We start from the raw sequence: 16715 nt of genomic DNA, 5'->3' as shown, positions 1-16715 counted from the left end.
GAACTCCGGGTCTTTTAAGAAGAACAGGTACACAGAAAAATGATACAAGACAATGTCAGTGTAGAGATGACTTTATCCCAACATGGGCTGGATGTATGGGATAGGGAGGCTTCAAGGATACTTAAATTGAGTAACCTTGACTGAGGAAAGAGTTTCCCAATTAAAGGACAGGATGTAAGGGCATTCAAAGCAGGTGATATAGGAGATGGTAGCTATGGAAACCAGTGTTGTTTTTGTTGGAAGTTTTTGTTGGAAGTGGAGTGGAGAAGGGGAAGCTACAGCCAATTTATTGATATTTCTTGAATACACGTTCAGGTAGGAAGTAAAAAAGTTAGAGAGGCAGGGAAGAGTGAGATGGTGGAGAATCTTGTGGGTTGTAAGGAGCTTAGACATACTTCTGTGGGTAACAGTGGACTTCTGGAAGGATTTTAGTCAGGGTTACATTAAGAACAGATTTACATTTTTTTGTTTTTGTCTTTAAACACTTATCTATGTGCATTACAGAATGGCTATCGCATCAGTTCTCTGAAATAACATCGTTCTGAATGTAGCAAGTGGGTATCACTCCTAAACCATCTTTATTTACTACGTGTGCTTTTTTTTTTTAAATTAGGAAGTGATTTTATTTAAAAATTGTTTCCCATTGGCTATTTTTTTTTAAATTGAAGTATAGTTGATTTACAATGTTGTGTTAGTTTTAGGTGTATAGCAAAGTGATATATATATATATATATATATATATATATATATATATATATATATATATATGTTCTTTTTCAGATTCTTTTCCCTAATAGGTTATTACAAAATATTAAGTAAAGTTCCCTGTGCTATACAGTAGGTCCTTGTTGGTTATCTATTTTATATATAGTAGCGTGTATCTGTTAATCCCAAACTACACATGCTTTTAAACACTTCTGTACATGCCTTACAGAATGGCTATCGCATCTAGTCCCTGAAGAAAACACTTGATCAGATTTTCATTTTAAACAGATCACTCTGGCAGTGTACGGAGCTTGTATTTTGGGGAGTCAAGGACAGAGTCAAGGAGGCAGTTTGCAATAATTCAAGGGTGATGATTAGAGCTTGAACCAGAACAGTTGAGGTAGACATGATACAAAGTGCAACAGAAGGGAAAACAAGATATTCAGAAATAAAATCTGTAGAATTTGCAGACTGATGGATTTGGAGGGTAGCAGTTAAAGAAAGAGACAGATACGTTTCTAGCTTGGATGTTTGGCAGGACAGAAGGAACCATTAGTTGAGTAAGAAATAGGGTCAGTGCAGTATGTGAATGTTAAATTTGTGTTACCTAAGGGGTATCCAGATGGATTCATCCAGTAGGCAGTTGGATAAATGAGTCTACAGCTCAGGAGAATGGTCCAGACTTCTGATAAACTATTTAGAAATCACTAGCCATCAGACAATTGTTAGTTGAATCCTGGAGGATGAAATCACAGAAAGAATATATGTATAATGAGAACAGTGGCTAAGCTAGAACCCTGGGGACCACCAACATGTAAGGGACTCTTGGAGGAAGGAAAGGTATGAATGACACAGAAATGGTGTTAGAGAGCACACCACAGGAAGATGGCCCATCAGTGAAGCCAAGAAAATTGAAGATATCAATAAGAGAGTAATCAAAGAGTAATCAAATGGCTTAAAAATGTCTTCTTAAGTTGCCAACTAAAAGGCACTAGGTGATTTTAGCAAAAGCACTTTTAGTAGAGTAGTTGGGCTAAATTCATGTCACAGTGGGTAACAGGATGAAGAGAAGATGAGAAAGTAAAGAGAGGGAGTGTAAAGTGCTCCTTATGAAGTTTCCTTGAAGATTAGCACAAGGGAAGACTTACTAAAGAATACTGAATATTCACTGAGGTTCTCTACTTCCAAAGAGATCATTATTTTCTGCTGATAATCTGCACAGCTCAGAAAAAAGACCCATGTGATCTGTCCCTGTTTTATTTAAATGTAGTCTTCAACACAAGTCTAAGTTTCCAAAAATATATTAAAAATATTTTAGAAAATCATTCTTTAATGTTTAAGGAATCTGGGAAGGATTTGACTCTTGTTTAACAGAATATAATTCTGGTTAATGCACAGAATCAACAGAGGAGCTGAAAGTTCGGAGCCACAGCACGGAACCAATACCAAAGTTGGACAGCAAAGAGAGAGGACATCATGGGCCATCTTCCTCCAGAGAGCCGATCAAAGCTCAGGAATGGGACGGAACACCTGGGCCACCTGTGGTCACCAGTAGACTGGGAAGATGCTCTGTGAGCCCCACCTTGCTAGCAGGAAACCACAGCTCAGGTAAGAAAGATAATATTCTCCTGGACGGTAAGTCCTCGGGTGTCTAGAAACTGCTTTCATGCAATTATCACTTAGAAAACCATAACCACAGATATCTCTGTCTCTCCTCATAGAGACAGCGTAAGTAGCCCTGCACACAAAAGGAGGTAACAGTATGTGGTACACTACAGGGAACATTCTTCACATGGATGATAGAGAAGTGAATGGTGCTTTTCGGGGCTGTGCAATGCAGCAGCCCTGACAACTCCAACTGTCTTGCATTAAATTTCTTAAAAAAAAAAAAAAAATCCTTGGGGCTCATCTAAAGCAGTTTTCATTTATAAAGTTGAAGTAATTTAGAGTTTATGCCTCCTTTGCTTCAAAAAAATTCTAGACAACTGGGAAAAAATGAACAGGAAGTAAAATTGAGGATAAAAATGTAGCAAAGGCGATCTGAAGGCAGTAGAGAGAGTAAATATTATGAGACATTTGATGTATCAATAATAAGCTGAAGACAGTAACTGGTCATTGGGCAAGGTACTAAGTTTCCCTGTAAGTCAAAAGAGCTGGAAAATGATAATCTAACACACCTTTAAATTCACAAGTTGAAATTAAAATCTGTGATGCAATTTTGCATTGTTAATAGATAAATATTATTAAACATCAATTTTTAAAAGGCAGAATATGTGTGCTTTGAACTGATTGATCTATATGGTGGACTCAGAGAGCTGTCAATTGAAATAAACAGCAAATAATCCAGCAGCCGCCTGTAGTTTTCAGATTTCTATTCCTTAAGAGTGTTAGGGCTCTGAAGAAAAGACCAATTCTTTAATGTTTTTTCAACTCTGGTATTCATCTTGGAAAGCAATTAGCATGATTTTAGCCTGTGGTCTCTCTGACAGTCACGCACCAGTTAAAATTGGAACAGGGGGACATTCCTGGTGGCGCAGTGGTTAAGAATCTGCTTGCCAATGTAGGGGACGCGGGTTCAAGCCCTGGTCCGGGAGGAACCCACATGCCGCGGAGCAGCTAAGTCCGTGTGCCACAACTACTGAGCCTTCACTCTAGAGCCCGTGAGCCACAACTACCGAGCCCACATGCCACAACTACTGAGCCTGTGCTCTAGAGCCCACGAGCCACAACTACTGAAGCTCACGTGCCTAGAACCCATGCTCCGCAAAAAGAGAAGCCACCGCAATGAGAAGCCCATGCACCGCAACTAGAGCGAAAGCCTGCGTGCAGCAATGAAGACCCAACACAGCCAAAAAAACAAAAACAAAAACAAAAAAAAACTGGAACAGGATGAATGATCTCTATAATGGGGAAGGGATGTTTCTAGAACAATAACCCAGGCAGAGGTAGGGCAACAGCTTCCTCAGACTGAAAATGTAACTATAAGCTTTGGTGATAGAGCCATATCATGTATCATATGGGTAATCAACAGCGTGAGTTCAACTCTCAGAGAAGAAACATTACGTGAATTTAGCAGAACTCTAAAAATATATGTTTGATAGTAAAGTATAAATATCTATAGGTATATGAGAAGAAGATATCTGTGCATTTTGTCAGAAAGAAAAAAAAAACATAGGGAACAAATAGCATTTTGTAGAAATAAAAAAAGCCACTCCCAAGGAAGGTTGACATCACTATTCAGTTGGGAATTGTGATTTGTTTTAGGTTTGTTAATAGTATATTTTTAATGATTATCTAAATTTGTACCAGTTCTAGCCAAAAAAACCATGAATAGTATCTGCTCCTATTGTGACCACGGGTATTTTATAAAATCCAGAAGCATTAGCTGAGTGTTTATTACGTAAAATAGCCACTGTTCTAGGCTCTGTGAGTACAGTGATAAGTAAGACATCCTCATATTTGGGGGCTCAAAGGCAAGTGCAAGACAGATGACTGGATCATTGCAATAGAATGTGTTATATACAAATAATATGCAGCACAGAGGAGAAATGAATTTTTCTTGGGAGGGTGTGATTTCAGGAAAAACAATCAGAGGCTTTTGGTGGATAGATAACGTAATCATTGCTTGAGGAGGTAACATTTTGAGCTAGAGCTTGAACCATCAAGAGCTGCTCACCTGGAGGACACAGAAGAAATAAGTCAGCCTTCTAAAAGAAAATCTAAAACACTACGGGATGGAAGCTTTGCTGTGAAGGGTTGGAGAAGGTTGAAGAAACTGCAAAGTAGGGTGGGACCAGATAGCAAGAATCCTGAAGGGCCTTGTGCATTAAACAGAAATGCTTTCAGTCACAGAGTACCAATTAACAGTGGTTAAAGTAATACTGGCTTCTGTTAACTCTCCATAGTGCTGGGTCTGGAGGTAGGCAGTTGCAGGGGTCTTGTAACTGTTTAGTGATATCATTGAGGACCCAGGAACTTTCTGTCCTTCTGACTCTTCTCTTCTGCTACCCTTGATGGTTGTATTTGTGATCACAAGCTGAGGAGACATTTCTGGGCATCATGCCCCGTCAGACTCTCTCTTTGATCTACTTGGCCAGATCTGGGAAACATCCTCTAGGTCAATCACTGAGTGAAGAGGAATGGGATTTCCATGGGCTTATAGAGGGCCTTTCTTTCCCTTAAATCAAGGGAACTCTGCCTTATACCTGGAAATGAAATCAACAGCCTATTTGCAGGGATGGGGAGGGAGTGTTGCATAAGCAATGGACAGTTATCTGCCCCATCATGGTTAGGTTTTGAACATTATGTGGTGGACTTTTGTAGCCATTTGAATATTTTTTTAAGATAGATATAATACAATTCAGTTTTCGTCATGAAAGATCCAATGGTAACTCCAAGGCTTCAAGCATGGGTGACTGGGAGACCATTTACTCAGACAGAGATAGTCAGCATTGTTAATGAGTCCAAGCTTTTACTGCTCACTGCATGACAGACCAATAAATTGAAAGACGAGGTGTTGGGGCAAGGAATAGTGACTTTATTTGTAAAACCAGCAGACCCAGAAGATGGCGGACAAGTGTTCCAAAGAACCATCTTTCCTGACTTAGAATTCCAGCTTTTTTTATACTAAAAGGGGAGGGGTTGTGGCTGGTTGTTGGAAACTTCCTGGTGCCAGAATCCTTTGTTCTTGCAGCTGTGCAGATAGGTCTGGTAACGATGTTCCTATAATCCTCCAACAAGACAAATGTTATTTTCTGTTCTGCAACTTTTTACCTTTGTATGAGTGGAAAAGTGTTATCAGAGCCTTGAGAATGGGCTATTTTATTCCAATTTTGAGGGGAAGAGGAGAAAAGGCAAAATATTTGTTATATGGGTAGTTTTAATTTTTCTAAAAAGAAAGAGCCGAAAATGTGCCAATTCTATACTAGAAAATGGCATAGTTCCACTAGCAAAAAAAGGTAGAATATTGATACTTGAATATAAAGTTCACTCACCTTTGGGGTTTTAAGCAAATGGTGTACTCCTTAAAGAATTATCCTCATCAGTGAGATGGCCTTTGTCTAGACTAGGCAAATAACTATGTGAAGAGAGCATTCTGGACTTGATTTTTTGGAACAAAAGAGAGTGAGTCAGTATTTACTCTTTATCCCTGTTCTCTTCACACTTCATTATTGTTTCCTTGACATGGGGCCACTGGGCTATGAATCCCCTTCCTACACTACACTAGAACTGCGACCGATAACCCTCTTGCCTAAACAAGGAGGTACTCAGCTCCACACCTAATGTTCAAGATATAAGAAGGTTCCACCAGTTCTACTTTTAAATCCCCCCTCCCTCTCTGCATCCATCAACTTTCTGCTTCTGGTTCTTTCTCTCTCTGTGTCACTAACACATACACATAGACACACACACACACACGCAGACACGCATACAAAGGCACACCAACTGCTACCAGTCACAGACTATTTGCTTTAACAAAAGTAGTTTAGCCACTTGAAATGGTTGTTCTTAACAGCTCTTTTGAGGAATGGAGGAAATGCTGAAGTAAAGTGGGTGAGCGTGTCAGGAGATCTCAGTTCTAATTAACAGTGCCGCTGGTTGCTGCGGCACTTTATTCAAGTCACCGTTGTTTAGTAAATCAGAGATTCCCCAGGGGGAGAGTCTTGAAGGTGGTGGAAGCCTGGAACCCAAATGCTCATGAGAAAAAATGGAAATTATACCAGTAATATTGTATTAACAAAAAGTTAGATTTCAATTACTAAATCCATCAACAGATAGTTTGCAAGCTTGTATCCATCTCTGTTATAGTTTCTGGGGACAAACACACACACACATACATACACACACTATAGGGTATATAAAACATAAAACGTGGTCTCTGCCACTCTACAATATTACTATGCTTCTTTATGACACAAAACTATTGAGCATAAATGAATTAGATTATAATTAAATGTATTATTTTCATTATTATCTACTCTCTACTATACATTTAAAATCATTCAGAGAACAAAAAATGAGGGCAGGCTAGAAAAAGGATGGAGGGCTTAATGGGAGACATTGAGTCTTTAACCAGGATTGTATCAGGTCTGTTTAAAAATCATTTTTTATTATTATTATTGTTAATTGAGTAGAAATATAGAGGGAGAACTTTCTACATGGGGTGAGGAAGATGAACAAAGGCTGAGGCAGACCTCTCCTGACCTGGTCCTGCCAGGCCTGCCTGACTGCAAAAGCAATTTTGGAAGTAAACTCAGAGGCCTTGGCTTAACACTATAAATGAGACGATCTTAAAATGACCTCAGTTTCCGTGTATTCAGCCTGGTGTGTTTTTGCTCTCTGAGAATGTCCACCATGGGATGCAAACTGAGATGCCTGGTGACAGGCAGGTAACATCAGTGAGTGAATTAGGAGAGGTGCCTTCTTCAAAGCAGATATGTTTTGCTTATACATTGCATACATAGAACAATTCTTTGCTCTCACAAAGGAAAATAGTTTCCCCATTTGTCTTGAAACTTGAAGTTCTTTTGGTCTAAGTTATATATTTCCACATTTGTCAGAAGCATAAACCTGGAGAAATATTTGGGCATTCCAAAGGAGATCTATTGCAAACTGACGAACATCAGGATGGAATGATGGAAATGCAGGTGACCTGGAAAGTACCAGAGCATCTCAAGGGGACAGAAGCTACTCAGTACCAGTTGATGCTCTCCATGAGAGAGAGTCAGCCCAAATTCCCAGATTTAATTACTGTAACATGAAATCTCTCAATTTTTCAATAGAGCTAAATTTTTTAAAAACATTGAATCAAATAATTTGCTTCCTCTGGCTGAATAAGACATAAAGGATGTCAATTTGCATTTTCTGGTTTGTATGACATATACACACTACTATATTTAAAATAGATAACCAACAAGGACCTACTGTGTAGCACAGGGAACTCTGCTCAATATTCTGTAATAACCTAATGGGAAAAGAATTTGAAAAAGAATAGATATATGTATACGTATAACCGACTCATTTTGCTGTACACCTGACACTAACACAACATTGTAAATCAACTAGTATACAATATAAAATAAAAACTTAAAAAATAAATAAAAATTCAAAAAATAAATTAAAAAAACAGCAAACAAAACAAAATAGAATAAAATAAAGTAAAATCAAGCGATGACCAGTTGGTGGAGGCATGCATTTGACCCTGAATCACAGGGAGGCTGGGTTACAGCAAAAACAGCAGGTGCCAGTAAATATCTTGCCCCCCTGTTTTTATTTTCTAGAAACTGCAGCTCCTTGAGAAGGCTATGCTGAGAACAGGAGGGGCGATTAGAAAGAGGCATATGACCTGTGATGGTCAAGAAGGGAGGGAGAATTTCTTAATTCTGGAAAAGGTACAAAGGTCTGGCATTCCACGAATAGTAAGGACCAGTGGCCTAATCCTTTCTCAGCATCCTGGCAAAGTGGCCCAGTCTCTGACTGGGAGGGAGGACAGTTAGGGTGAAGTTTCCAAGGGGTTTGCAGTGAGGCTGGACTTCCTGCTTTATGGTTCTGAACTCCAGAATATGGCATTTTATACTTCAAGGGGATAGTTATACTTGGAAGACAGACTCCAAGCTTCCCACGCTGTTTACCACTATGGGATGAAGACGAAAGGTGCCATCTTGTACATTCTGATCTGTAGAACAGTTCTGGGCCTTTTCATGATCCGTTGAAGGGAAACATTTTCCACCACCATTCATGGGTCAGCCCTTCATAACCACGAGGAGTCCTGTGCACACTTCAGAGAAGTGGAAAACATATGAATTTAATTTTAGTTGAAGAAAACAGAAATACATCATTTTTTGCACACCGCATTTGTAGAATAATAGAGGAAATTTTATATTAATTGTAAGTGCGTGAATAAAGTATAATATAGTCATTGAGCACTGAGGTTTGGGCATCCAGAAGATCTAGATTTAAATCCAGACTCTGTTTTTAATAGTGATGACATCGGGCATGTCCCGTCATCACTCTGACCTTCATCCACAAAAGATGGATGATAATAGTACCTAATTCATAGATACTACTGCAAATTAAAGGTGAGAATTAAATGAGATAACATATTAACACACTTAGCATGGTGTGTGGAATACAATGAATATTAAATAAATACTTGTTATTAGTATGATCCCAGATACGTTTGCACGTATCTTTGCAGGAGAGCTGAGAGACTCACTCATCTGTGGTAATGAAGGAAAGTTCCCTATGAGTAGTGGCATTTGAGCTGGACCTTGAACTGAGCAGAATTTAAACAAAGAAGGTAGCAAGAGAAGTAGAAAGGAGTCGTGGGTTGTTTTGCTGGGAATGGTGAGAGCTCTGTCTCCAGCATGACATTTAGCACACCTGCACCCCAAACTACGGTTCATAAGACATTTTCTACGCTAATTCATATTCTAACCATGCCTTTTAAGACTGGAAAGATCACAGAGATGTTAGGGTGTTAGCTAAAGACCTAAGAGTGGATCTCTGGGAAGAAGATTTAGCAGAATGGGGACCATTTAATAAAAGCAGCAGAAAACTAGGATTCAGGAAAGGGAACTGCAATTGAACCTACGAGTCTAGTCTTTGAAAATTGATAATTACCAGTTGATTTATGAAATTCTGAAACATATTTACCATACTTTACTTGATAACCTGGAAGGACTGGCTAACTTTGCTGATAAACCTCCTGGCAACCATAACTCAAAAATATTCGTATCCAGGAAGGCTCCCATGTGCACAAGTCGGGCAGCAAGAATGAGAAACAGGCAAGAAGCAGGCATTGGGCAGCATGACTGGGAATTGTGGAACAGTACTTATAACAGTAATTCCTGGCAAACCATAATAAATCAATATAGATTTTCTTTTTTTTTAAGTAAATCATGCTTTACGACAATGTTAATAAATTCACATTTTGGTGCTAATAGCTTGAGGAAATTATGTAACACGGCTGTGCCCCAGTTTCTCTATCTTTACAGAAAAGGTAAAGGAAATCTCACCATATAGGTTATTATGAGGATTAAACTCAGAAATGTATAGGAACGTCTGGTACAAATCTGACTTGTAATAGCTAGTAGACCATGGCTTATTCTGTTCCCATTCAATTTTACTAGAAAGGTCTCTGATTTTTTTTCTAGGACTAAGACTGAATATTTCCTTTGGAAAGCTCAGCACATTGCAAATATAAGGTTTTCTTTAGTTACACAGAGTATAAATTGGTTATAAGGCCACTACTAGTGCAACAACCTGTGCTTCATTTATTTGTACATTTTCCAACAAAGTTTTTGGGTCAGTGTAAAGGCCATTTTTGGATTCTCTTCAGTTTGCACTTGTGAAAATTTGGAGAAAATATCAGGTGCAGGCCTTAAAACTTGCTTGCTGCATTATACGTAGCTATCAAAGAGTCATCTTAATTTCTCACAGTGTTTCTTTTCTACTTGGTAGCAATGAATGGATTTAAAACCAGGTTAGCAAGGATATGGGTATCACGGGAAAATACCGATATCCACAAATGTATACATTTCTTTAATAAACACCCAACTTGACATTCATTCATCTATTAATTCAGTCATTCATTCCCTTTGTGTTCATTTAACAAAAGTTGATTCAGCATCTACTCTGTGCCATGTGGGGACTAAGTGCTGGGGGTTCAAAATAAACATGATAGACCAGACCCTCCCCCCTCAAGAGCTCCTGGTCCAGCTGGGAAGACAGAGAATAAAATAACAGAGTCTTATAAATGATATGAGGAGGAAATGCTGGGAACAATCACATGATTTATTCACTGTCTAAAAGGAAGGTAATTCAGACAGGCTTCCTGGAGAAAGTGATATTAAATTTGGTACTAGCATGATGAGTAGGAACTAGGCATGTAAGAGGGGATAGAGTTTTCTCTGCAGCTCACTCACTGAAGTGTGGATGAAAAAGATTTACTTTTAGAACCTGATTAACAGTAAACATTTTAATATGGCTACATAATTCCCAAATGCTATTCTCTTTTCCCTCTTCCATTTTTTCACATGGCCTGGCACCTTTGGGATGCTGTAGTTGCAGTAATGGTCCCAATCATTCCCCTCTCCTTGTATCCATGCTCTTTGCAATGTGCTTTAATAGCTCCTTATCAAGAAGTAAGGTCTATTTCCTACCCCTTAAGTCTGGGTTGGCCTTAAGTCTTGCATTGCCGGATAGAGTGAGATGGAAGTAACTGTGTGTCCGTTCTGAGCCTCAGCCTCAAGAGGCCATGAATGCTTATGTTCACTTTTCCCAACCCTACCTCCACCACGTAAACAAACTTGAGCTAGCCTGTTGGAGAATGAGATACATACAGAGGAAAACCAAGACTCCTCAGCCTTCAGCCAGCCAACCCCCAAGCATGTGAGAAAACACAGCATGAAAGAGCAGAAACACGTACCTGACCCACACCTGACCACGATGCATGAGTGAGCCCAGCCCAGTCCAGAAAAACTACCCAAATGATCCATAGACTCAAGAACAAAACTCAGCGAGTGTCTTTCTAACTCACCGAGTTTGGGTGTCGTGTGAAATCATTAACTGATTATAGCTGCCAAGGTCTATTTGAATTTTGCTGGTTTTCCATCAGATGGAAATATTTTATTATTATTATTATTTGACTGAAGCATGCTTATTGAAAAACCAAAAGTCAAAGAAAAGAGTGAAAACCCACCCTCCCGTCTTTTGCTCCACCATCCCACTTTTCAAAGCATCATTTTTAACTGCCATGGTTTTAACCATTTGGGGCCTGTGGATTGATAGAGACTGTCATTTCTGTTATGCTCATTGTTATAATGCAACAGGAACCACAAGCCAGTCTGGTAGGATTCAGGCCCCAAGGTAATTCAGGCTTCGCTGTAGGATATTGACTAACTTCCTGCTTGGCTCTGCATCGCCGCAGGCAGCTGTGGGCTTCCGCATCTACGACCCTCAAGGCTGTCATTCTGTACCCTCGGCTCAGGCACCAGAACTCGGTTTTCCACATCTGCTCTTCTTCCCAGTTCTAATTGGATGCTGGGTTATTTCCTCGGCCAACACTGGCCAGATCCAGTTGCTAGGTTCTGCTCACTAATTTCACACTCTAGAGTTTAGCTCTCCCTTTCTGAATTCTGGTAGTAAACACATAACAGAATTCTCACGTGGAGAGTCTTTGGAGAATAATGTAAGTCATATCTCCAATCATCCCACTTTGACTTCTCTGCAGAAGACTGCGACTTCTGGCTGCTAGAATTTGTGTTCACCAGAGAAATGGTTTTATTGGTGTTTCTCCTAATACTGGTGATACGGCTTTGAGAAACAACCAGAAAAGGAGAACTTGGTCTGAACGATTTTAAGAAGCCAAAGTGTGTCTTTATGGGGTTTGAATGTAAACCGGCAGGGTATAAAATGCGGCAGGCTAATTACAAAATGATAGGAGGTGATTACTCCCACAGTCCAAGGCAAAAAGCTAGACCACAGAGTCAGAATTTGCAAAGGAGGTGATCGAAGTGAATGTTATTGTCCTTAACTGAACTCTCTTCTCTAGCCTAGGAAAGGGGGTAGAGGCTGAGAGGCTAGAAACCAGCTATTAGAGACTCCGAGATAGACTGTGTGTGTGTGTGTGTGTGTGTGTGTGTGTGTGTGTGAGAGAGAGAGAGAGATGAACCTGCATGCCTCATAGAGGAGGGATGAGAAGTGAGAACTGTCTCCCCCAATGAAAAATCAAGTGAGATAGACTTTCACGGGACCACCTGGAAATCTTGTTATTTGTTTCTAGTCATTGAAGGGACACTGTTAAAAAAAAAAAAAGTACAAGAGGTTAGCTGAATAGCCTATGACCACAGAGCAGACAGCTGCTTGGCAAGTCACTCTCCAGCCACTGCCGATGGGTTAAAGATGTGCATAAAGTGTGTTTCCCGTGGACCAGGTAAGGCCATGGAGAGAAACCCATTAGGAAAGAAATCCTGGAGGTGGCTTAGGTCATGTGACTGCCAGGAACGGCAAGGACTCTGCAGGACATGGCTCAAGGTCCATCCACAGGTTGCCCAGTGGGCAAACAGCCAGGAGATCTTCAGGTGAGAGATAGCTAACCATGAGGGCCCCTCAGGGTATACTTGAAAGCACCCCAAGAAGAGAGTATTAACCTTTCTTTCCTTCGCTGTTACACCAGAGTGTGAGACACGCCGGCTCACGCTAGTGCCAGGCAAGAAGACCTTTCCTGCCCCCTCACCTCTCCTCCTTCCTTCTACCTCGGCCCTTGTGAGGGCAGACTTGGTGGGGATCAAGCTGGGGGCAGCGGGGTAAGAACCTGGAGACAGGCAAAGAGAGAGGGGCCGCCTCCTCTGTGTGCCAGGAGCAGGCCTGAATGGGCCAGGAGAGAAGTGTTTCCTTGAAATAAAGTTCAAAATTGTAATTAGTGTAAGGAACTAAGCATTTAAATTATTACTTCAATAAGACATTTTTGTGACTTGAAGAAACCAGAGGATTTTAAGGTTCTTTATGTTCAAACTAACAGTTAAATAAATACACAGGCAAAAAAAAAATCTGATGGAATTACAAAATTTGCTCTAAGATTATTGCAAATTATATTTAGCCTGAATTATGGAATTGAATTTTATCACCTTTGTTGGTTATCCATTTTAAATAATGCCTTATATTTATATACCATGTGTTAGCTTTTAAAATAAGTGCTATTTCATTTGATCTTCACAAAAACCTGTGCATCTGTGGGCTGGTGTTATGATCTGATTATTTATGTGACCAAACAGCTGCTCAAGAGGAACCAAACAGCCCAGACTCATTGGTAAGTAGTAGCTTCAAATCACGAAAGGGATTTCAGGTTCCTGACCCGTAGTACAGATCTCTTCCCATGATTGAATTAGGTTGAGTTTCCCTTTTTCCACCTCCATGCTCAGGAATTCATTCATCTATCCATCCATTCATTTATTCTTCTGTTTTTTCCAATATAAAATTATCAGGCACTGAGCACATGCCAGTGGAGGAGATTGCTATTAATCACAAAAGCTAAAAGTATAACTACAATCTGTGACAGAATCTACCAAGGAAAATGACACCGCACTCCCTCTGAAGTATGTTACGCGGCTTCCTAATCCCTGGGGAACTGAGATCCCAGGTGACTTAGAAGAAGGAACAATCCAGGGAGGACCCAGGAGGTGTGATGACCCTGGGACTTGAGGGCACATGTGGGAGAAGAAGTCTGACAGAGCCAGGCTGAGCTGGCTGCATCAGTGATTCGAGTCTTACCTAAAAGTGCCAGGAAGCCACTTATGGATTTTAAACTCCCGGGATTTTAAACTCAGGGATCAGGTTTACAAAGTCAGCTAATACCTTATCATCCTAAACCAAGGGAAACAGAATTATGAAGATAAATATGCTGCCCCAAATAACCTGCCTCATAAATTCAAAGAAGTGTTTGCTGTCTAGCCCATGAAATTTCTCTGTTCTTGTAACTAACTGAGAGTTGTTTATAACTGATTGTTTTGATATATCTAAAAATTAATTCTAGAGCACCTGAGCAACCGTGTCACACATGTGCTTTTTTTCCCTAATAAAATAGCAACATTATACGTGCTTGCCTTTCTTTGGTTCAGCCATTTACTCATCCAGCAGACTTGTAAGAACACCTGTCTTGAACAGCACCCTCTAAGGTGATGACAGATGACCTCTGCCTTCAAGGAGCCTATGCTCTCCTGTGATGGTGCTTGATTTTTTACTGTGAGAGGACATCATTGTCCCTGATTCAGAAAGAAAGGAGACTGGACTTTGTTTTCCTGTGGTTTGTAAGGTTTTTTCTAAAGTATTTATATTCTTTTTCTCATTTTTTCCTAGCAAGATGATTGGTTAAAGCTATAAGAACAGTTCTGGAGTCAAGGAATTTGGTGATATTAACTGGTGTGGGTGTGTGTGTGTGTGTGTGTGTGTTTATCTATAGCTACTTATGGATTTTAAGCTTGGGTCTTATGAGGTCCAATCTGCAGTCAGCTAATTTATCATACTCTGCACATAACTATATGTGTGAGTACACACACACACACACACACACACACACACACACAGAGTCCCTTAAACCTGATTTCTACTAAACACATGCATAGACCATGACGTTCTATACTATACAGATACCCTGAAAGCTGCTGGAAAAATATACAACTTGATAGTAATTTCATTCTTGTTAGAGAAATTCTGAATTTCCACCTACTCTCTGTTTGATTCTTTTGGGAAAAAATAATTAACCAGGCATAAACAATTCAGATAATGCAAAAGGTACCTTCACCTTACTTGCCTCTCAGTAGATTAATCCTGTTTGAGAATCATGATGACAATATGCTTGAGTTCTGACTGTAGGGCCAGCTCCTCGTATCTTTCACTGAAGGGACATGACCCTGCCCTGTGCCCTCTCCAGGAGGAGTGGGCTCTGACATTGCTCCTGGCTGGCAGTTGTTGGCTTTCTTTGGAAAGGGCCTATGGGTACAGCACACCACTACTATTCACAGAGAATGTCCTTTCTGTTTCTGTGAAAAGCCATGGAAGACATTACAGAAAAGAAGGCTCTGTCTGACTTATGCTGGGCATATACAGAGACTAAGTCTGGAAGCTTGCAAGCAGACCAGAATACATTATCAAATCGTATTTGCATTGCCATCTGTTGTCCAAGACAGGCATTGCAGTATTCCCCATCTTGATTCTTTTAATGTTAAATTCAACTAAAGTTTGGTCAGTGATGTATTTGCTGGACTCTTGGGAAAGATGAAGCAATGGAGGAAAACATTTTTTTTTTTAATTAGAAATATACAAATCATTTATCTTTTACACTGGCTTCATTCTTTAAAATATGGTTTAAAATAATTCATTTAATAAATACTGCATGAGTCCTCATCAGGGATTAGTTATCATGTTACTCAGGGGAAATACAGTGGGGAATGAGATGGACATGGCTCCTGTCCTCAAAAAGCATGCGGTTTAGTAAAGAAGAGAATGGGAGGAAGGGAGAAGGAAGGAACAAGTGCGCTAGGCAGAGTGAGTGGCATGATTAAAATCCTAGAGTAAGAGAACTCATGGGGCTTTACGAGAATTTAATGTAGTGTGACAGGTGCAAGACTGCAGGTGAGGCTGGCTCTGTAAGCTGAGCCATGGGTACCATCGTGAGGAAGCAGTTTAGAATTCATTATAAGCAGGGGAGCTGAAAGATCATATTTGCCTTTAAATAATAAAATAATAAAAATAGCTAACATTTCTTGAGGTCTTATGACATGCTGGCCACTGCGGTGAAATCTACACTTAGTATCTTATTTAATTCTTACAATAATTTTACAAAGTAGCTACCTTTATTTCTCCCATTTTACCTGTGAACAAATGAAAGCTTAGTGAGGTCAAGAAAACTGTCCATGGTCATTCAGCTAGTCAGTGATGAGAGCTTAGCAGCTCTCATGAAAAGATAATACCTCTCTCCCAAGAGCGCCAGAAGTATGAAGGCAACTCTCATTGGCTGACTTGGGCCACATGTTCAATCCTGAGCCAGTCGGTGAAGCCAAGGGGATAGAATGATTGATTGGACAGGTCTGAATCACATGGCCACTTCTGAGCTGAAGTTGGGGTCAGGCCCCTAGTATGGAACCATGAAAATTGAGATTACTGGTGATATTGTTCTCCAATGGAAATTCAAGCTACTATTCCAGAAAAAAGAGTAAATGGATTCTGGACAGGTGAAAATGACAGATGACCATTACACCTCCTAAATTTTATTTTTAAATAATTTTTATTATGTTTAACCATTTACTACCAAAACTTTCACCAACAATTTTAGAAAACTTTAGCAAATAGCAAACTTGAGTTATGCATAATCCTACCTACATTGTTACAAAAATAAAGCACAGAAGTTACTCATTTCTTCTGGATCTCTCCATGTGTTATTAAACTTTTTTTGGAAATAAGTATCTAAATAAATAATAAAGCACAAAAAGCAGACCAAGAAGGAAGAGTAA

The 16715-nt window shown here is 39.8% G+C and overlaps 1 protein-coding gene across 1 annotated transcript in view; it reads left to right on the top strand.

Moving 5' to 3' along the window:
- The window catches only part of NYAP2 (neuronal tyrosine-phosphorylated phosphoinositide-3-kinase adaptor 2), a 243087-nt gene that overhangs the window by 169625 nt on the left and 56747 nt on the right, over nucleotides 1-16715 (top strand). Inside the window, exon 4 of the mRNA XM_068543754.1 lies at nucleotides 2104-2313. Within this exon, the coding sequence (XP_068399855.1) occupies nucleotides 2104-2313 (210 nt within the window). The remainder of the gene's footprint in view (nucleotides 1-2103; nucleotides 2314-16715) is intronic.

Source organism: Eschrichtius robustus, chromosome 5, assembly GCF_028021215.1.
Source record: "Eschrichtius robustus isolate mEscRob2 chromosome 5, mEscRob2.pri, whole genome shotgun sequence".
NCBI classification, from domain to species: domain Eukaryota; kingdom Metazoa; phylum Chordata; class Mammalia; order Artiodactyla; family Eschrichtiidae; genus Eschrichtius; species Eschrichtius robustus.
Note: the sequence above shows the minus strand (reverse complement) of the source record. Positions and strands in the feature narration are given on the sequence as shown.